Source organism: Trichoplusia ni, chromosome 5, assembly GCF_003590095.1.
Source record: "Trichoplusia ni isolate ovarian cell line Hi5 chromosome 5, tn1, whole genome shotgun sequence".
Taxonomy (NCBI): Eukaryota; Metazoa; Arthropoda; class Insecta; order Lepidoptera; family Noctuidae; genus Trichoplusia; species Trichoplusia ni.
The window spans coordinates 17,249,376-17,271,614 of record NC_039482.1 but is presented as its reverse complement, the minus strand read 5'-3'; the positions used below and the strand labels follow the sequence as shown (position 1 = coordinate 17,271,614).

Below are 22,239 nucleotides of genomic sequence, written 5' to 3'. Positions count from 1 at the left end.
TCTATAGCTTATATAGCTAACACTGCTTCCCGATGACTGAAAGTCTGAAATATTTAACGTTGTAAAAAGGAAAGACATATCATGTTTATTGTGATGAGTAGTTACTGATACAATGCAAAGAGTAAAGATTGAAGGCTGATATTACATAAGTTGAAAGCTGGAAGAATACCTATTATAATCTAATAATGGAAAAAAGTAACTATAGAATATAATTCTGATCTATCGGAATTATATGCAATAACAATTTTGTCGAGATCAGCCATCCATTACTTACTTTACACTTATACGATCTTCCCCCCAAATCCGTATTAATTAGATTAACCCATTAGAGGTCTACCAGATCAAAGACTATATTATATATAAAGAAAATAAACACCAAACAGTCAAACTTCTTCATTTTCGTACAAGCGGATTGTTTAGATTTCGGTTGTGTATATTTCCGAACGAGACCGACACAAATTACCATTTATAAACGAACAGTTGCTAACCCCTCCCTTCGTTTCATTTTCCCTTTATTCAGTTGTCAGTCAGATGTCATTCGGAGTTTGACAAACAGTTTAAAAAACAATAGCATTTCACATTTACAATAATGGCAGATCCCAGGATTCGTCAAATTAAAATTAAGACCGGCGTTGTTAAGCGCATAGCTAAAGAGAAGGTCGTGTACGAGAAGGAGGCAGAACAGCAGAAGACGAGGATACAGAAGTTAAAAGACGAAGGCCAGGACGAACACAATATCAGAAAGCAGGAGGAAGTGTTGCAGGAGTCTCTTATGATGGTCCCTGACTGTCAAAGGCGGTAAGTACAACACTAAAATATCTATTAAAACTTAGATCAACCTCTAAAGTAAGAGTCCATAGAGATTTTTTCGTAGTAACATAGATTTTTTTATGCAAAATAACAGGTGCGCGACGGTTAGGTTAGGAGCGACTTCACGCGGCGTCTTATTCTTTGTTGAGATATAAAGATGAGTCATATCAAAGTTCTATTGTTAAGATCTATATAAAAATATCTATATATCTGTTAAATTACTTAGTTGTTCTTACATTTTTTTTATATTGGTAATCAATAAATATTTATAGACCACATATGTGAAAGCCATTAGCATAAGGACAGATGGGCAAATCGTTGTTTGTGTGTACAAAAACTAATGAGGCATAAAGCTGAAACTTTATAGTGATGCATATAATTTAAATAATTTAATTTGATAGTCAAAGGGTGAGGCCTAAATGTGTTTTTATAGAAGTACTGTTATACAACTGTTATGGTAAAGGGATTTCTTTCATGCATTTAGGCTTCTGTTTTCTCCTAGTGCATATAACATCAAATAGGTGATGTGACAGATTGAAATCTGATATTTTGGAATTTATTACTGTAGTATAAAAATGAGCATAACTTATTTCCAGATTGGTAAAAGCATTTGCTGATCTCAAGACTACATTAGAAACAGAACAAGACCTCAAAGAAAACGAGGACTATATAGCCGCACAGCAAGTACTCAAGGACGCAGAACCGCAGCTCCCTGAGAACGCAGCTTTATAATAGCACAGTATTTTTCTATTCCTTTAAAATTATAACAAACCAATCATGTCTTATAATCCTAATTTTTATAATAATATTTGTGGTAATAATGCTACATTCCAAAGCTTGCCATCTGTTTACGTGCCACCACCGCCTCCACCTCCTGCATTCTTCATTCCACCAAGTACTGCGATTGTCAATCAAGAACAAAATGATCAGGAGGCAATTAGAAAATTTGAGAACAAGACACCAATGCAGAAAGTCACACAAGTCAAAACCAAGTCCTTATCAATATCAGAAGTACGCAAGGAGATTAGTCAACTGGTTCTTGCCTTAAACAATTTGAAGAGAAAGCAGAATGTCTTATTGGAAAAACTAACACTGCTTCCCGATGACGAATGGAATGCTCACGTCGCTCATATAGAGGAGAATAAGCAACAAATTAACAAAACACTGTCTCAACTGAATGGGCCTTATTTGGAGATGTTACGGAAGCTTTTAGCTAAGAGGTCAGCAAAGAGGTTGCGGTTAAGAAGACGCAATTTAGAGAGGAAGAAGGACAAAGAACAAAGGATAAAGGAGTTGAAAGAGAGATCCAGGAAAATTGATGAGAATTTACAGAAAATACAAGATAATATCAATAGAGTAAAACAGGTAAAGTACATTACACAGTACACAGTAAAATACATATTTACATATAGTATAATATGGAAATATTAGGTAATTTCAAGCTGGTCAAGGCAATTATAATGGCTTAGTTAGTTACATAGTGACACAAACTGCGGATTCGAAACTGTAACTCCCGGCACTTCACTTCACTTTCTACTGTCTATTAAATTGTCAGGAATCAAATATATTTTAGAGAAATTTTATAGGCTTAAAGTTGGGCGGAGTCTTGCTGAGCGCGAACGTTTTAACCTCGAAAAAGGGGATTAAAGTCCTTACGGCTTTCTAAACTTGATAAAAATATATTTGTTCTCGAATAGGAAGAAGAAGCAAAACTCGAAGCGGACATGGTGCTCAAAGAAGTACTCCGTAAGAAAGGCGATGCCAAGAAGTGTATTACTAAGCTTGACGCGCTAGTTAAGCTGCGGAAAGCGAGACAGAATACGGCTAGAGGAAGAGGAGAGAATGTGTCGGAGAATGATGGGAATGTCTTTATTGCAAATATAGGTAAGTTGGAATAACGTTGAAATGACTGCCTGTCTTACACTAAATTATGAAGTACAAAAATTTTAAATTTTTACTAACTTAAAAAAAGAAACGAATCCACTATTAAGAAAATAATCATTGTGTCGCGGGTGGTTCACAAACATGTCACGTGCACAATGACAGCCAGACTCGGAACAAGCATTAGTGGAACACACAAATGTTTGTCCTAACTACGTGGGGATCGAACCCGCGAAACGACGCGCACAGGGATTTTGCCGTAGTGACTTCAACCACTCGGCTATCCGTGCAGTCCAAAACTTTGTAAACTATTTAACTTTGTGGGAGAAATGTTTAATCAACATAGTATTGATTTATGAAGAAGTTTTCGAAGTAATAATTAATTGACAACAAAATAATTCAAATAAGAAAACACGAAAAAGGAATCCATGAAACCCCTTAAAATACATTTATTTAAGTAAATTTATTATTTACAGATAAACTAAAATCTCTTTGGACCCAAAAACTTGTTCTTTACGAGAAGGAAGAAGCTGATCTCCGAGCGACTCTAAAGAAGGAAGAACAGAACATATGTAAGAGCGAGACAGAGAAACAAGTGGCCTCTAATCTAGACCAGTGGTGGGGAACCCTGTTTGGTGGGATGAAACCGCAGGCAGACTTTAAAGGCAACCAGGAACAATTCGTTAACATTAGGTAAAATTATTGCATTAACTTTGTCTTTACCAATTCCGTTTCTTCTATTAAGGGCATTCGAAGCCACTATGTTTTAAATGATCTTTTGTCCTAGTTTAAATGCATGATGAGCTTTCACTTATTTTCTTATGGATTGTTTTACAAATATATATTCTTTTGTTGGATGAAATTGATGGACACTGTATTTAAGCTCTTTTGATTTCTTATAATGTTTAAATTGAAAATTAATACCAGCCTCTGTATGTCCTCCCGGGCTCAGGCGTCTCCCATTAAGGGAATTTTTTGAACATAGACTGCTTGACAGTTGTGTGTTATAATAATTCGTCAATAAAGTCAATAACACTGAAAAAGTGACATTAATAATTTGCCTGCGTCGAGTTCGGACCAGCACCTCGTGCACACAAATCCATGTACTTATCTACCTTTTTTATTAAAGAACAAAACAATATTATTACACCGACTATTACTACAACGATTAAAAAATATATTATCAAATTCCAGAACTCAGTGGGACAAGTACATAAGCAGTGACGGATCTCCTCTCCCCGTGGGCTGGGTGCCGCCGGCGCCGAGACCAGAACACTGCCTGATGGATGATACTCAATAATATAGTGTGGGACGTGATTATAATTTGCACAATGTGTGTGGCATCATTGCAATGCTTTTGTATGAATAAAGAATGCATTTATTTACTAAATGTCTTGTTTTGTTCTTGCTCTAGTTCTAGGTAGAATGAAATTATTCCTCAATAATCAATATTATACATAGATACTGGTTTCAAGTAGGACGCGACATCTTCCGCGTGTTTATGAATATGTAAGTTAGGATATAAAAAAATCGGTTTAATAGTTTTATAGTGCACGCATCTTCTGAACGATTTTGTCAAACTCAAAGTATTTTTATTTAGTTGATGGAGTAGGTTTTCCGTGGGTATATTGTGGTTCTAAGGGGTTTTAGGTGTTCCATACCCAAAGGGTAAAATGTAACCCCAATACTGAGGCTCCTTTGTCTGTCTATCACCAGGCTGTATCTTATGAACCCTGATAGTTTGACAGATGATGTTTAGTGTGTTGCTGAGATAACAACATAAAAAAGTAAAGATCAGGGGTAAGCAACAAAATAAAACGCAAACTTCAGCATATCAAGTCTTTTACTCGTCACAATTTCCACCTTTAATGGATTATTTAGTAAGAAATTATATGTAAAAACACACGGACACATCCGTTAATTACAGGCTAATATTATGGATATCATGTTAACTCTATTAAATTAGTATTAACTAATTAGTCCGTAGTTCTTATATCTTATGAACCGAAATCAGAATAAGTACCTAGTCGTCCATTAATTAGGCTATTTATACCCCTAAAAATTATGTAGAACTGTCAGAAAAGAGACTTGTCTATTGAGAGAATATCTATCTTACATTATATATACAAGATAGTTTTGGGAATATAAGATATACTGACTACGGAAAGTTTGTAACTATGTAGCCGTGCAAACGGGACAGTTTACAAACGAAAATAAACTTTACAAGCAAACTTTAAAGTAGGGTAAGGTGGGGCCCAGTGTTACGGGGGAACAATGTGACAACGCACATATCTCCGTCCCTATCTTTTAGTTTTATGGCGTTGGTATACACGTTTGTCAAGCTCACAAGCAGCCACCTTTAAACAGTTGTCATCGCCACAGTTTGTACCGTACTTGAAAAATAACAAACAAAAAAGGTTTTGTTTGTTATTTTTCGTGATTAAATGACGAAAAAATAGTTTTAAAGTTTTTAATTTCTTTCCGGACGTAATATATTAAGGTATGGTATGGTAGTTATCCTTTATTTAATGTTTATTTAGCTACATATTACCGTTAACTATTTTGTTGTAAACATAACCAAAAATATTTATTCCATTTTTTTTTATTTGGTTTGCCTCTCCGGGGCACTGTGTGACAGTGTAACAGTCAGTGCCAATTAACACAATTTATTACAAAAACCCAAAAAAACCATTGCAGCTAAGGGAGCTAGCTAGCTAGCATTGCAGCTAAACAAAGTAATAAGTGCTGAGAGAGGCACACTAGTTACAACGTGTTGTACAGTATCTGCAACAGGATCAGCACTGCCTCCAGCAATGGTGTTCCCCAGAAAGCAATTCAAGTCTTTCATGCTTAACCCACCGGATGGATGAATAGAGTTGTTTCCTGAAGTCATGAAACAATTTGTAAAGGTAACAGCCTCCACAAAAGAAAACCCGTCCTTACTGATAGTTGACAATCATGATAGCACCTAGCACCTGCAGTGTTGAACATAGCAAAAGATAACGGAGTTAGTCTACTAACTATACCACCACACTCAAGCCACACATTGCAGCCACTTGATGTGTCAGTATTTGGCCCTCTGTTAACATATTACAACGTAGCAATAGATTCCTGGTTGATGCGTCACCTTGGAAAGACAATCTCCATCGATAATATTGCGGCATTGTTAGGCTAAGCTTTCGATCGAGCCATGACACCCTCAAATATCAAATCAGGATTCCGAAAAACGGAAATATTTCCATTTGATAGACACATTTTTACTGACAATGATTTCATGCCAGGTGAAGTAACAAATCGGCCACTCGAAGACCTTTCTAATGCTCCCGGTCCCAGTCGACCTTATGAAACTCAACTCTTCAAGAAAACTCTTCGGTCATCACTTTTCCATCTACTCCAGATGAAACACTTGTTTCTCCCCTAGGATGTCGAGCTTTTCCAAAAACACCACCGAGACTACAAACAAACCGTAGTAGAAAGAGAGGAAAAAGCTGTATTCCTACTGATACACCCATCAAGAATGAAATTGAAAAAGTATCCTTGGAAAGAGAACGCAAATAGTTAGGAAAAGGAAAGAAAAATATGTCAGAAAAAAAAAGAAATTCCTCACAAGAGACTGAAAACAAACGAAAATATTAAAAGAGTTTTATTTAGTGATGATGAGACTGATGTAGAAAACATCTCGATATCTTCCTCTGATAGTTTAACATCTGTGGACGAACTGCCACTAAGCCACTTCGTGAAACCGAAGAACGATTTTGTAGTCGTCTATTGTAATTTGATGGAAAACAACTAGTAAAGCGTTATGTTGGACAATTACTGACAGATATTGAGGATAATGAATATGACGTTAGCTACTTACGTAGAAGTGGCAAAGTTGACAATCATTTCCATTTTCCTATTGAACCGGATATCGTTAGACGATATTAAAATTTTGCTTCCTCTTGTTAATGTTGCAGAAAGAAAGGCCAAACGTCAGACTGATGTCTATACTTTCCCAATAAATATTTTAAAGAAGTTTAATATTTATAAATAGTTTCTCATTTTGTTAATTTTACATTATTTTATGTTGTAACATTGTGCCCCTTACCCTGTAAAAGACTACCCCTGATACGGGGCTCAGTGTTACGATCGGCTGATTTTTTTAAAGTGCAATTTAAATTAAGTAGTTGCTTATATTGTTCATGTTTGATTAATTTTAATTAAAGAGAGATTGTTAAAGTTTATGGCCATGCCAAAAAGTAGCTGATTAATACAATATTTTTCTCATTAGATTCCAGTATATTTTTTTTTGTAACATTGTACCCCACCTTACCATATTACAATAAAAATTTTGTGACAGCCAATTATGTACAATCCTATATTACAGTTAAATATAAAGAATTTTATATTTAAATCTAAGAATATTATATAAATATATACAAGTTTCGACAATAACCGGTCCCGTTTCGTCTATATAATTACTGAGGTAATACGGCATTAAAACGCAAAGTGAAATACATATTAAATGTGTTTATCATGAAGATTTATTTAAAAGGCATGAGGCAAAACCGAGCCTCTCTCTCTGAGTCGAACCAATGTATTTATCAGTTAGCCAAACTCGCCTTTCGAATTGACGCAAAAGTTGTAGAAAATTCGCCGATAAATTAAACTCCAGACCTCGGCTATGCAGAAGAACAGCTTCAAGTTGGTGTCGAATATAGGTGAGCATTCAGAAGTGCAGGCTATGGTAATATGTTAAGCAATATGGCGACAAAAAATACTTATATAAATCAGATTGGTTGACAAAAAGTATTGAACTGTAAGTCACATTTGAGCTTCGACAAATGATGGACAACTTTTTGTGATATTTGCTTTTTAGAAACGAGGTTTAATATCAATACTCTATCAGTTACTTAAAAATTTAAACAATCTTAGCGTCTTTTTGTACAAACACAAATTAAATAAATAAACGACTTATATAATATTTGAATTTTATATTTGATTTCATAATCGTTGTTATTTAGTAAGGTGTTTTTGTAATTTTTGAGATGAAAGACACTAAGGTTATATAAACATTTTAAGTACCCGATAGAGTATAACTTCTGTCAATTTTATAACTTCCTCGGTACATAGGGTAATTTCTTATGCCGGAGAAAATCCGGTAAGATTGGAAGACGACCCCAATGTATTCGGGAGCAAGGCTAGGTTGATGTTATCACTTATTTTGGCTAACTGATAAAATATACATTATTACATAATCTGCGCTGCATCAGCATTACCGAGAACATTGCCTATTTACCGCAGAAATTTATTCGATAAAGAAATTTGCGTAATTACTTTTATTCAAGGTTTTTTTGCTTGCTTAAAAGCATCCGAACATTGAATTTTAAATGTAATCTTTCTGCGATAAAAGCAGGTACATAAATGACGCGAATTTATTTAAAATATTTACATTTAAAATTTCTGAATAATTTTTAAAATAAGTTGCTTTTTTATACACTCGAACACGACAATAGTATTTTTTTTCTTCAATTTTGCACTCATTTATAAATCTCTTTATTGCTATGGCAACACACCTGCACATATCCAAACCCTTATATTTTAAACCTTTTTAATATAATTACATGTCTAAATATCCTTTTCTAATCAAACCAAGCATTTTAATTTCAATCTTTATTATAATAACTTCATCACGTTCTTACTGGACAATCGTCGCAGGTAAAATGTATAGTACATTTGTAAGTAATTTCTGCACGTTTACTATACGTTGTTAGGAGGACTGATGCTGTTGTGAAAGCAAGATAGCACTACATTTAGAGTAGTTGCTGTCTCGCTTCCACAATGGCAAGAGTCCTGGGTCACAAAATTTATAGAGATCTTAGTAGTAATTTTACAATTAACGATTCTCAAAATCAAATGTGGCGCTGGCCCTAAAAAAATATAATAATTTTTATAACTACAGATAAAATACCGCGCATCGTTTCACTTCTGAACAATTTCCCGCGATTATCTCTATAGCTGGCAGTAGTTTCGGTTCATTTTTAATACGAATTAATCTAACTTCTATAGTAGACTATGAATAAACTTTTTTTTTATTTACACCATATTTATAATGCACTGTTTTGATATCACACAATATAGACGTTTTGTATTTCGAATTCTTAGATCCATTGCGCTTTATAACTATAGAGTATACAATAATGATGATTGACAGATTTATTTTTAAATTTTAAAACGAGGTTAAATAAAAAAGAATGTGTTCCAAGCTGTTTTACAATGAATTTGATAATTTTTGATATAAACGTTAATTATTTTTATAGCACACTTAAACCAGTACAAGGCAAAATGTGTGAGTGTACTACCATTAAATACGGGGGCAATAAATGGCAAAAATATTATTAAAATCTTCATATAAAGGAAAAAGTATCTAGTTTTTGCAGTTGGTTTGCTTAATTGAAATATCTATCTAAATGTCCTTTAATATATTCCCGTAGACGATGTCATTGCAGCTTTAAAAAAAGAATTATCTATTACCTATATAGTAGTAGTTTAGCTCAAAGATTGCCATATAAAAAAACTACTGTTCAATAAAACAGTAATTTTCTACTATGCCGAAAATTGTCTCACTATAGTTATTTATTATGCTAAGACCACACGCATGGACCGAAGGATATATTTGAATAGAGCCAAACCAAAATTGGACTGATTATATTATTAAATAGTAATCAATCCATACAAATTGAAGTATGTACGTACATACGATGATAATTTCGTAGTTGCAATAAGTTTTGCTTCGTGACGGTACAGTCGTTATTGGTGTTGACAACAAACTACCCTTCGGCCTCCGTATGGCAAGTATTCCGCACTGTTCCCGAGCCTTAGGACAGAAGAAGTGTCAATTAGAATCTCTCGAATGTATGGAAATGACATTTTTTAATTGAGTCGTGCGATTATTTTAACGACAGTTTTACCGAAGATGGATTTTGGACAAAATGTTCCTGTAAGGTGTCACTGATGTCATGCGCAAGATAGATAGCAATGGCATTTTCATAAATTTGAGAGATTCAATAAGTTTTCGCTTTTGATTCTGGACTGGCTTCTCTCGTTACAGCTACATAAGGTAAGGGCTAGCATGGTTATCTTTAGCCTTCGCTTAAGTATACCTACAGTGAGGTAAAGGTAGGTGTCACTGACACAGGCCGCCTTAGTTTCCCGCTGATCAAGCTGCTGGGGTGAGTGCTACTGCCAGAGGCCGGCGTAGTTCCCTATGAGCGGCGCGGGCAGCGGGCCGCCCGCCGTGAAGATGCGCGTGCCGCTGTCGTCGTAGCAGTGCGTGTAGATGGCGGGGACGTGCTTCACCTGGTTGAAGCCGTCTGCTTCCTCGTCAGGGAACTACACGACAAATTATTATTGTGAAACACAGTGACAGAAAGTAAGGTAATATTTTTTAATGCAGTTGAATTAGGGCTCAAATTAACTGTTAAAAGGTGTTTATTTGCAGCAAACAACAAAATCTATTAAAACTGGCACAACATCAGAGATCATCATCATCATCATCATCTCAGCCTATAGCAGTCCACTGTTGGACATAGGCCTCTCCATAATTTCTCCAGCGCGACCGAATTTTTTTAACATCAGAGATATGTTAAAAAATCCAACCCCTTCAATTTAGACCAAAAATGATTTTAATAATCCTTTGAACGTGATGTAGTTAACCAGTGACTCACAAGCAATATCATTTATTTTCTAATATATGCTAAAACATTTAAATATTAGTATTTTTTTTGTATCATGGGGAAAAAACTACAAATAATTTCTGGACGACAATCAGCATAAGTCTAAGTCCCTTTGCATTTATTGTAGTAACCGTAAAACTAATACATGTAACTCACCACATAGCCTCTCGAAGCCTTGAGCGTGACGGTCTTCGTTGAGTGTATGTTGCTTTCTAGATACTTGCCCGCGCGCAGGTCGTAGAACATTAGGAGACCTGACGTAGATAAATATTGTATTAGATAACAATGTCAGTAAGCTTGGAAAGCCCTATTACAATAATAAAAAAAACATTAATTTATTTTATTAATTTGAGAAAAACAGCTCCCCCGAGTTAATCTTTGTGTCGCAGGGGGTTATCAATAACAATTGAAAATAAAATACAAATCGTGTAGGTTAGGTTAGATTGTCTATCGTTCACGTTTTTACCATACTTTTTTTAAGGTGCAACTCTATGTTTGTTTGTTTGAAACCGAACCTCTGGACTGGATTTTTATTACTCGTGATAACTTTGCTAACTCATGCAACTTTCCTCAAACAATTTTCTAGCTTTTCGTAAGTAGTAATCTTTTAAGTTTCCGTCTTCAACCTGACTCACCGAGCCCAGTCCCGATGGTGAGCATGTTCCCCCTGAAGCTGGCGGAGCGGATCCCGCAGCCGTTGTACCGCGACGTGATCTTCTTGACGGACTGCAGCGTGCGGCAGTCCAGCAGCAGCGTGTACGACTTGCAGCCGATCGCGTACACACCGCTCTCCTGGGATTGGGGTATTGTGAGTTATGGGAGTTACTAATCTACTTAATATCGTTTTAGGAATATTGAAGGCTCTTAATGTAGAAAAAAACCTAACTTTATTCTACTATAATAGGGTATTGGACAAAAGAAATCTGGTTAGTCTGTCTGACAGATAGCCAATAAATACTTATTTTATTCGGTAAACAAAAAAAATAAGTGAAATAAAATCTCGAGTGACGTCACTTACCAGTACGCTTTTCAGTAGATTAAAAAGAATGACATTGTTTTCCGCAAATAGAATAAATCTAATGAAATGATTCCTTATATTCCCAATTATAATATACAATGTTGGAGGTTTTATAGAATAGAATAGCATAGAATAAATTTATTTGTTTAAACATAGGTAACACATATAAAAGCTCTTAATAAATAAAAAAAGTCTCACTATGTTTCGCCTCAGTTGGCATACAAATGCAAATGCATTTATGTGGACCTTAATCACTTTTTGTCAAGAATTAGGGTCAAAAAATTCATTACCTGCGTGGCTAAGCAGACGAGGTCCTGGCAGGAGGGCAGCTTGCGGGAGAGCGTCTGGCGGAAGGTCTCTGCGTTGAACACGTGGATGTAGCCGTTCAGCGTCAGCGCCGCGATCTCCCGCCAGCGCTGGTTGAACGTCAGCGCGCGGACCTTCTGGCCTGCAGCGAGGGTGTGGGTAGTGTTGTTGGGGTTATAGGAAGATCACATGATTAAAACTTGGTTAAAATATTGGTTTTTTATTGGCGTCTTCAGATAAATCGTACAAGACGTATTTTATAGAACGAAATGAGTTTAATTTTGAGAATATATTGCCAAATGAAAGATGAAAATTTATTTGAGCCGCAACTAATAAACTTTTCGGCTCTAGAGGAAGTCAAGATGATTTTCTTGTTGAGTTAATAGTTTTGAAGGAAATTTTAATATTTTGATACCTTTTCAAAGTTTTGCAGTTGTAGAAATTTAATGGTATGTTTTTTTTTATTAATAAACGACTCAAACAGTTAGGAATTCAATCCTTGTGTCGCGGGGTGTTTCACAAACATACAAATCACATGCATTATGACATCCAGTTTCAGAACAAGCATTCGTGGATCACAAAAATGTTTGCCGTACGCGGGGATCGAACTCGCGACACGACGCGTACAGTAGACCTCAACCACTCGGCTTTCCGTTGCTGTGTAGCTGTTGTAGTTGTGTTACCTGAGCGGCACTCCTTGAGACAGACGGGCGCCACGTAGTGATGGCTGGCCTGCGAGGGCGGCGCGGCGGGCGCGCGCCACAGCGCCAGCTTGGAGTCGCGGGACCCCGTCACCACGAACTCGTCGTCCAGCCAACACATGTCCAGGATCTGGACGGGGGACAACGAAATTGAAAAATTGAAGTAGTTTTTGGTATAATTTATATAATAACTAGCTTTTGCCCGCGGTTTCATCAGCGTAGTACCCGATTCACAGTAATTTTACGGGGAGGGGGAAAGTTTTTGCCGGCTGTCGTCGCTGCAGCGAGGGCTGTTGAAATATTACAGAAAAAAAAACAAATGTTATAACAATCTTTATAATTCTACTATCGTGTTAAGTCATTGAAAATTTCTTAGGCGGCTGAACCGATTTAATTAATCAGGGTGCAAAAATTCGTAGTATGCGTTTGGCGTGGCGCCCTGAATAGTTTAGGTTCACAAATCAGCCCAGCAGAACGACTTCCACCGCATCAGCTAATGTAACTATAAAATGTTCAACACTCACCCAGTCTTTATGCGCCTCTCCCACACAAACAGGGTCTAATGTAGGTAAGCTGTATATCGCTAGTTCACACGAATTTCGAGCGCCTGTGGCTAGTAACGTTCTGAAAGATAAATCAAGATTTACTTTTTTTGTTATTTGTTATTCAGTTTTTTGATATACTTTTTGAAATTACTATTTTGGTCCGAAACTAGTCGGGCACTCCCGATAAATACGCGTGAGTAAACCGTTAGATCATTTAATAACTATTTATTTGTATCCAATCCTGTACTTATGCGGTGTTTAATAAAGAATATTGTATTGTATTGTTGCGGCACGCAAGTTATATTCCTTCGTGGGTGAGTAGTGCGTAGTAGTGTGTACCTGGAGGGGTTGATCTGTAGCGCGTGTATGCCGGTCTGGTGGTCGGGGCCGGGCCAGGGCGCGCGCGGCCGCAGCGTCGGGATCGCGTCCAGCGCCCGCCGCCGCACGTCGTACACCATCAGCTGTACAGTGCACAGTGGAATATGCTTTTTAAGACCTTCTAGTTAGTTCAGTGGTTATATAACTGTCAGAGAACCGGACCAGTTAAGATATCGCTTCAAAGAGAAACGGATTAATTCGAATGGAATCTACTTTAGGTTGAACCTGTACAGTATCACCCACTCTCTATTTTATCGTTTAGAGCTCTATAAGTAGTATCGATTTTTGGCGCAGCTGAATCTTATCGAATAAATTTCGTTGTGGATTATAAGACAGTCAAAAAGACAGTTTCCTGAAACCATCCAAGCTTAAGTGTCTTGATAGTATTCCTTAGTTATCAATATAGATCTTGGCTTACAAGATTTTTACTTGCAAGGATAAGGCGTAACAGTTTATAGAAAAAAAACACATGGAAGAGTTTCCCAAAACACATCTGTTAAAAAACTAGTCACATCAGGCTTAAAAAAAAGCATTACACCTTGGAAAGCTTCTCAAAAATATACTAGTGAGATTATTTAAATATTGCCACTTCACAGTACCTTATTACACTTAGTTCCGAATACAACTTGTCTGTCAGACAGCCACTGGGAACAGAACACTTTGTTCATGTTCCCGAGGTTGACGGGCGTTTCCCGGAACATGTCGTGTGTGAGCATGTGGCGGGTCGCGTACGACGGGTCCACCGAGCGAGGCTGAAACAAAAATACATATGTTATTTGGTTATAAACTCGATCATTATAAAAACTTAACTCGATCTAAATAAAGTTGATCTTACAAAGCTTATACCCACGATAAGGATTTGTAAGATCTACGAATGCTTGTTGTGAGTTATAGTAATTTTGTTCATGTGGTTTGCACAAAAATAATTTAATCATGACCTGACGCGGCAGGTTCGTGAGCCGCATCAGCTCATGATTAAGGATTCCGGTTGGGTCCGAAACTAGTCGGGCACTCCCGATAAATACGCGTGAGTAAACCGTTGCATCATTTAATAATGAATCATTCTCACGATAGTTACTATAAAATGTGGTTTGAATGTTTGTGAAAATCCTGCAAAACAAAGATTAAATTCCTACAGAGGTTTAAATGTTTATTTTAAAGAAAAAAAGAATTGATAGACACCATGTGTCAAATAAAATTTCACATAAACTTTTTGAGATTTACAAACAAACAAGCAAACCATTATCTACATGTAAATAATATCAGTTTATGTATGTATATTATTGCGTGTCATGGTAAATGGAGGTTGCTAGGGGTCAAGCATTATGTGCTCTGTAGCATATGATAAGAGGATTAATAATAATTAGTCCAATTAAGAACATTTATTGTAACAGTTTAGCCTTTTGGTATTTTAATGACAGATTTAATATTTCGATTTATTTGGTACCTTTACAGAGTATGTATAGAAAAGATTTTATTCTTTGTCTCATTCTTGATTGATGGTGATTGCATTTTATTTTCGTTTTATTAGAAGTGTGACAGGTTTTATCTAATACAGACAACAGTCTCTATATTTATAAAACTTCAAGTCTGCATCTATATCTTTCTGATTATAGGAAAAATAAGGAATTCTTTATTTTGTCAATTCAAGAAAGTTTTCTATTACCCAGAATTCTAACGCTTAAGTATGGGTTAAAGTTAGATGGACAAGATTATCTTGATAGGAAATGATTAATTAGATTTAATTGTTATCAAAATATATTAGGATTTTTTTTTGCATTTTAAACACTCAATTAACATTAAATCATTTCATCAATTTAATCGTAACTAATATAATAATGTTTCTATAATATGCAACAAACGACACCTGTTTTTACCTCAAATGTTAATTTGTTGGAATAAAAACAAATATTCTATTAAGCACATAGCTTGTAGGTCATCTAAAATTTATCTTCAAGTATATAAAAGTGTTGCATGTTGCAGGTATGACAATAATATTGCCAAGGGCATCTCCAAACTGTTTGCAGTGATAAGATTATGTGTACAATACTTGTTAACATTTTTGGATTGTCATGCATATTTATATAAAAAGTGGGCCTGTATGTCTTAATATTGATACTTTAATTGAACAAAGATATGAAATGATAATCATGAGAATCAGTAGTTATGTCTTGTCAAATTATAGACAAGCATTATTGTCTATAACATTATCTGATGATATAAAAACGATTAATATACTATTTATCTGTTTAATTAAAAATTTAAAATGGCTACTATTTATCCCACACTAAGAAATTTAAACCTTGTTGCGGCAGGTTTTACACAAATACAGGTCACATGCACTAAAACACTGTGGATTTGTGGTTTACATAAACTTGTCTTACTCGGGGATCGAACCCGCGACACGTAGCGCTCAGTAGGTTTGGCGTGGTGACCTCAATTGGCTATCCATGCAGTATCTATTACATCAAAACATGGGGCTTGTGTATTCTTAGATAAGAAAAGTGTCTTACAGACAAAACTAAAAAAAACAGCTAGTATTATTTTTTTGTCAAGTGTCATATTTTTATGTACAAATGTCAATAGAGACCAATAGAGGCCACATAATATATGTACAATGAAAGTATAGACATGGGCTAAAATTAACAAGTAACAAGCAGTTTTTAAAATAAGATAAATCTACTTTTATACCCTACCCTGTTATGCACCAAGTCAATGTTAAGAAATCTGCATTTTATTTTTGTTTTATTAGAAGAGCTTGTTTATGTTTATAGGTATTGCCGAATCTTTTCTCAAGCTGAGTTCAGCTCCCAAAATCCATATTACTGTGTAAAACAGTATACCATAGTCAAAGTAATTGAAATCATTGTAATAGCTTAACTGTGTCACATTGACACACAAGAGACTAATAGTTCAATACCCTATTTGAGGCATAAAGAGGCAAAGCATGCGAGTGAGGGTACAATTTAATCCTCAAAGGCTTGCTCAAGGTCATTGTGACATAAGAATTGGGTGTAATGTTTTAAATGTTATGAAGGAAAGTACCATGATGAAACTTTTAACAAGTGTTATGTCATCCATAAGGCAAATTTTTGCAAGAGATGTAGAGTGTAAAGACTTTTAAAAATGCTTTATCTGTTTTAGGTTATTAGAAGGAATAACTAGTAATTCTAAAGTGGGTATTTAGAAATGTTTTAGATGTCAGATTTCTCTCTCAGAATGTTCAATGTAGTTTTAACATACGGTTTTTTGCTAACATACTTATACTTTTTAAACCAATTTCAAAAAATAAAACTGACATCATGAGAACAAACAGGCAAAATACCTCCTCTTCATACCCACATGACTCCCTAGTTAATTTGTTCAGTTTTACTGATTCAAAATTACATAAATTAATATGTTATTCCTCCACCTTATTTCTATAAATACATAGCATACTATAACCATAAAAGAAACATATATACCTCGGAGGTCTGCATTTCTCTTGACCGTACATAATCAACAAAGTTATAGGATGTGGATAATATTCTATGCTGTTGTGTCGGAGTTTCCTCTTCACTGTCGCTGTCCGAATAGCAGACAAAGTCTTCTGGTTTGTCAGGCTTCCGCTGTTGTTCTAACCTGGAAATGTACAATAAGAAATCCATTAATATTAAAAATTGACTTGAATTGCTTCATTGGTATTTAAATGAAGTTTAAGAAATTATTTCAGTTTAATTATGTGTTAATTATTCATAAAGTTTTATTTGTAAAAGTAGATTGAGTTCTAAGGCTGTCAATTTGATGTTTAATAATCAATTAATCTTAATTTAACATTGGTTTTGATAGTTTAACAATATGTTGAAACTACTAATTGACATGACATAAAGAGTTCATTACCCCAATTTTGTTTACTCAGCTCACAACATTGTAATAACAAGGTATTATTCAAAGGTAGAACTTAATTCACACAGTAAAACATCCTTCCATTATAGCCAGAACAATTAAGAAATAATTATATGCATAAACAAAATCGATTCTTAGTTGTGTGTAGCTAATCAATAACTTTAACCTTAGGGAGGTTTGTAGTCACAAAGAGTGTTTTCTTAGCTGTTTTTACGAAAACAATTGAAAAATAACACGAAGAAAAAAGGCAGTGGCATTTTTGCGAAGTACCAGCGCCTTTAATAAAGTAATATTTACCTCAGTGCCTTTGCCTTAGCTCTTCTTTCTTTTATCCTATTGGGTATGTAGCAGGATGGATATCTGCCCTCAATCGCTCTCCTCACCGTCTGCGCCATTTTAATACCAGTCGAGTGTTTCAATAACCACCGTATAACACACGGTCAACTAGTCACTTTCGTTTTGTACGGCTGTACACACACCAATAATACGACATCTTTCATTGTATAATGGAGTCCGAACATTTACATCCACTTTTATACACTATTGTATGTTTATACACTATCTGAGCATGTTCAATATATTTTTAATATAAAAATACGCTATGTATATAATATAGAAAGAGATACAGACAGGAATAAAGCACTTTATTTTCGATATTTTTCACAAGATACTACGCTGACGGAACGCTGGCTGTCATTGGTGTTGCTAGATGTAAATAATAAAATGGCTTGGTTACCCTGTTTTCTGTGGTTTTCGTTACGGTTTATAAAAATAATCGTTAATAGTATAAAAAAATAAATTTAAATAAATTAAAAGTATGATGATTATTCTTGAAAAATAAAATTCAAATGTTTAAAACATTTGAATTTTATTAATTGTTTACAAAGTTTCTAACAGAAAGTTGAAGGCATTTTAGATCGGTTATAAAAACTTTTTTATCATATTTTTTAAAAGCCTTTTGATTATTCTTAGATATCCTTTCTAATAAAATTGCATAACAAAAACCGGATTAAAAACTTGGAAATTTGGAGCCCAAACTAAGGAGCCCTAGAGGGTAGGTAAGGAGAGTAGTGCGTTTTAGTGAACGCTCATAGCGAAACTCGTAGGGTAAGGTAAGGAAAGGTATTTTTTTTGTGTTGTTGAATGTTATATTGAAACCAAGCAAGCTGTTTCACGAGTAAGTTGAGTTGAAACGTGTGACTTATTTTTTGGGTAGTCTGTTATTATTAAGGACTAGGTACCTAATTAAATTATACCTAAATTTGTTTGTTCCAGGAGACTTTTTTCCGAAACTCAGGTATATCTGAAAGATGAATCGAGCTCCGGAATCGATCAAAGCTGAAACATTTCCATAGCTTAAACTTTATTGACAAATGCCGCAGCTAAAATATTCTTAGGTACTGCAATCATATTTCAGATTTATATAAAACCGGAGACGACACGGCACCATGATTTAAAAGGAAATATATCTACCGTTTTATATCATTTCTGCTTTGATAGCTGCTGCAGTTTAATAGCAGCCATTACCGAAGTAGATAAATATTCAGCAATATTGCAGTGCTTACAAAATCTGAATACCTATAATGTTATCGTGAGAATGCATTTTACTTTGACCATTTACATAATCTGACGTTCGAGGAGTGAGCGCGGAATCTTGACGTTCCGAGGAGCATTCTTAACATAAATGTAGGTTTATCGTGGTTTCTGATATACATAATTCAGGATATGCGCGGTCGTGTGAAACTTTTCTTTATATAGATCATTTATTTTGTAAGTACAATAACTTTCGTGAGGTTGGTTCATAATTATTTATTTAATAGCCGTTTACTCACGCCGAATGAGTTGACATTGTATAATTTAATAACGCAATTAAATGATGCAACGTGGTTTGATCGAACTAGAGTCCTGCAAACTCCTTATCCAATCGAACTCGACTCGTGGCCCCGTTGCTACGTCATGTCATGTTTAAAAGTCTTTCAAAATTTTAGATTGGTCTGAAACTAGTCGGGAAATCCCGATAAATAATTAGTGTGTGTGTATTTAATCTTGTCTGTATGTATTCTTCTATTTATTCTAGTTTAATGGTACCTAAACATAATCAAATTTTGATGCCAAATTAGTATCTAATCATTGGAAAAAGTGTGAAAATACATCGGAACCGTAATCTCCAGAAATCTCGTGAAGGAGAAATTGGCTAAAATAAACGTTGTGGAATTACGAAGCTCTTTCGATAATAGCTTCGGAACTTGTACTCTCGTAATATAAATCAATACCTATATAAATCCCGAAGGAACAAATAAATAGAATAAAGCCTAACATTTTGTTCTGAAGCGAATGTAGCAGATATTTCTTGATAGTCTCAGGTGTGCGATTGGCCTGAGGCCTCGTCATTCCGCTTATTGGCAAGTTTGAACGATGTATCTAGAACGCTAAAACTTTTAATTAAAGTAATTGAAGAAGATATTAACGAATTTGTTTTAGATAAAATAAAAACCATCGGTCAGTCAAAGTTCGGTTGTAGTACTAAGTGGCTATCGATTTACAGACTATTTGACTTAACTGCTAACGTATGACTCCAGCGAGGAAAAATGAATACCACCACATCACCTCTTTTAAATCCGAGTATGGGTAGTGAGATGCCTTGGTAGTTTTTTAAGTAATACAACACACGACACAACCAGACGGTGACAATAAACATCATGAGGAGTATACACAAGGAATCGTAACCCGCATTGAACTAGTGATCAATGCTCAAACCTTCTCTCTATACGGGGAGAGGATTGTGCCCAACATTGGGACATTTATAGTCTAATATTATATTATTATTATAGGTTCTTATGTAAGTAGGTACATGTAGCTGTGTAGTTCTGGTTGTGCCACTAATAGGAGTTTCTCTATTAAACGGTAATTAAAGCAGTCTTTAAGAAGCCTCATAAGTGTTTTCAGTAGACGTTAATGAGTTGAGAATGACCGGTCAGCCTTAATTTAGCGAATGCTTAAAGCAGCGTCGACCGAGGCCATTGAAACAACACTTTTATAATAGAACTATGTTGATATTGGCCTGTTAATATGGCCAATAGGGATGATCACATTTCCTTTTCATGGCCCTCCCTCATGAAGATTAATAAATATTACGGACACATTTTTGAAATCATTTCCCATAAACTCAGGTTTTCATAACATGAGGCTTGTGATGTAACGATTTCACAAATTACATTTGTGCAATCGTTACGTCACAAGCCTCCTGTCCTAAACCTCAAAACAAAAATCTATCCTCAAAATAAATCTTTGGCATTTTTTCAGTTCAGATAAAGGCAAAAACACCTGTCAAATATTTATAGTTTTCCCTGTTTGTGAAAGTTTATATTAGAATTAGCATTATTGTCCCTGAAAATGCTCATTCGTTGGTTTTATTTCAATTATTTTGACGTATTATTCCAGTAACTACATCAAAGCATAACAGTTCAATAATCTCATAACTGCTCATCGGTTCTTTGTCCCAAAAACAACATTCTATTGAAACTATTGTCAATAACTTAAAACAAATTCCGTATAATATTGCCATTTCATTTAATGCTGGAATAAAAAAGTAGGTAGTCTATTCGATATCAAATATAGTAGGAATGATTTTTAAAACCCATTGGTTGTAGTGTTCAATCATGACTTTGTTAATATTTTTGCGCAAGACGTTCTTATAAAATTTTAATAGGACTTTTATTTGCCATGTTCGTAGGTTTAAAATACACAATTCTCGTGTCAATTTGGAAGTAAATTTAAAAGTAAAACAATATGGCCGACTAGACTAGTCGTTCTATTAAAAAAATTGGTGATAATTACAGTAGGCGTTTAGGGTATTTTGTTTTTTTTTAAGCTGATCTAAAATACCTGTTTTCAATGTTAGATAAAAACAGTTTTGCTTTGTATTTGAACTATTTCTATAAGGGATTAGGTCCTGATTCAGCAGTGTGACGGTTACAGAATAGTGTGTGGGCCATTGGCCAAACATATTTTTATTTGATAAAGTTAAATTTTTGGATTGTTAATATGCTTAGTAAACTCTCTAAACTACAATTGTGTCTACATATTGTACCTATTCGTAGTATTCATATATTTTTGTGGAGTAGGACGTCGAGAAGATGTAATATCTTTTCCTACACAGTTTCCGATGTCGCAGCGATGTTTACAAACATGAATCTCTGTGCAAACGTTAAGGCTTTCAACAAACACAAGCGGATAGTATTATGTTTCCACATTCGGGTAAACCTAGGACTTTTGCAGAGAAACTCCAGACGCCTATAATGTTGGCAATCATTTGTTAAAACTAGAAATCTATGGGTTAATAAGTCATAGTGCTGATATTGAGTAAGTTTCCTGTCATCAATTAGTAGACAATTAGATACATATTGTAAGTCCTACCTAGTTGCGGACATTACCCCTATATTTGAATGTGACTTATTTTTTTTGCTGAAGCATTCCTAGAGTGAAAGCTTATCAAATGTCAGCTGCCAGTTATCTACTTACTTATGAAGTGACAATTTGGGTGATATAATGTTGCAAAGTGAACACAAAAGTACAATCAAGTCAATTAAGCCAGTTGTCTCATAAACATTAGACACCAAATTTAAAATAACGCTCGCGGATAGGATTCATTATTTATAGTGATTGCAGTATTTGTATTATTTGTCGGTAATGCGGCTGAACAATAAATTTTATTACAACTGCATGCGCCTGCCACACAATAGGTATTTTCATGAGGTCATTGACATACTGCTATGCGGTTGTGGGAACCGCTGTACCCTACAATTTCAACGAGTTCCGCGAATAAAAAGTATTTTAACGCGAAATATGCATTTCATGTCAGCGCTTACATTTGGCGCGGAGAAAGAATCATTTTGAATTTAGAGCTCTGAGTGATTGAACAAAATACGTAACTACCATAGACCAACTAAAGAGTTTTAGGTATAATAAAAAAAAATATCGAACGACTATCAATTATTGAA

The 22,239-nt window shown here is 35.1% G+C and overlaps 2 protein-coding genes across 3 annotated transcripts; one reads left to right on the top strand and one right to left on the bottom strand.

Annotated features, from left to right (window-relative positions):
• Positions 1-521: 521 nt before the first annotated feature.
• Positions 522-4,081, top strand: LOC113493776 (tubulin-specific chaperone A). 2 transcript variants are annotated; one of them, XM_026871791.1, is made up of 5 exons: positions 609-798; positions 1,407-2,175; positions 2,508-2,694; positions 3,168-3,384; positions 3,886-4,081. In XM_026871791.1, exons 2-5 carry the CDS (start codon positions 1,588-1,590, stop codon positions 3,989-3,991), a joined length of 1,098 nt encoding a protein of 365 aa, XP_026727592.1. In that variant the 5' UTR covers positions 609-798; positions 1,407-1,587; the 3' UTR covers positions 3,992-4,081. The 2 variants fall into 2 exon arrangements, with proteins under 2 accessions (XP_026727593.1, XP_026727592.1); XM_026871792.1 differs by lacking the exons at positions 2,508-2,694; positions 3,168-3,384; positions 3,886-4,081 and having other exon boundaries at positions 522-798; positions 1,407-1,755.
• Positions 4,082-4,516: 435 nt separating this feature from the next.
• Positions 4,517-17,955, bottom strand: LOC113493775 (DDB1- and CUL4-associated factor 12). The gene is made up of 10 exons (XM_026871790.1): positions 17,537-17,955; positions 16,819-16,975; positions 13,954-14,106; positions 13,316-13,437; positions 12,956-13,055; positions 12,414-12,561; positions 11,715-11,872; positions 11,042-11,198; positions 10,563-10,660; positions 4,517-10,062 (listed from the first exon to the last, which is right to left on the bottom strand). Exons 1-10 carry the CDS (start codon positions 17,632-17,634, stop codon positions 9,910-9,912), a joined length of 1,344 nt encoding a protein of 447 aa, XP_026727591.1. The 5' UTR covers positions 17,635-17,955; the 3' UTR covers positions 4,517-9,909.
• Between the last annotated feature and the right edge of the window lie 4,284 nt (positions 17,956-22,239).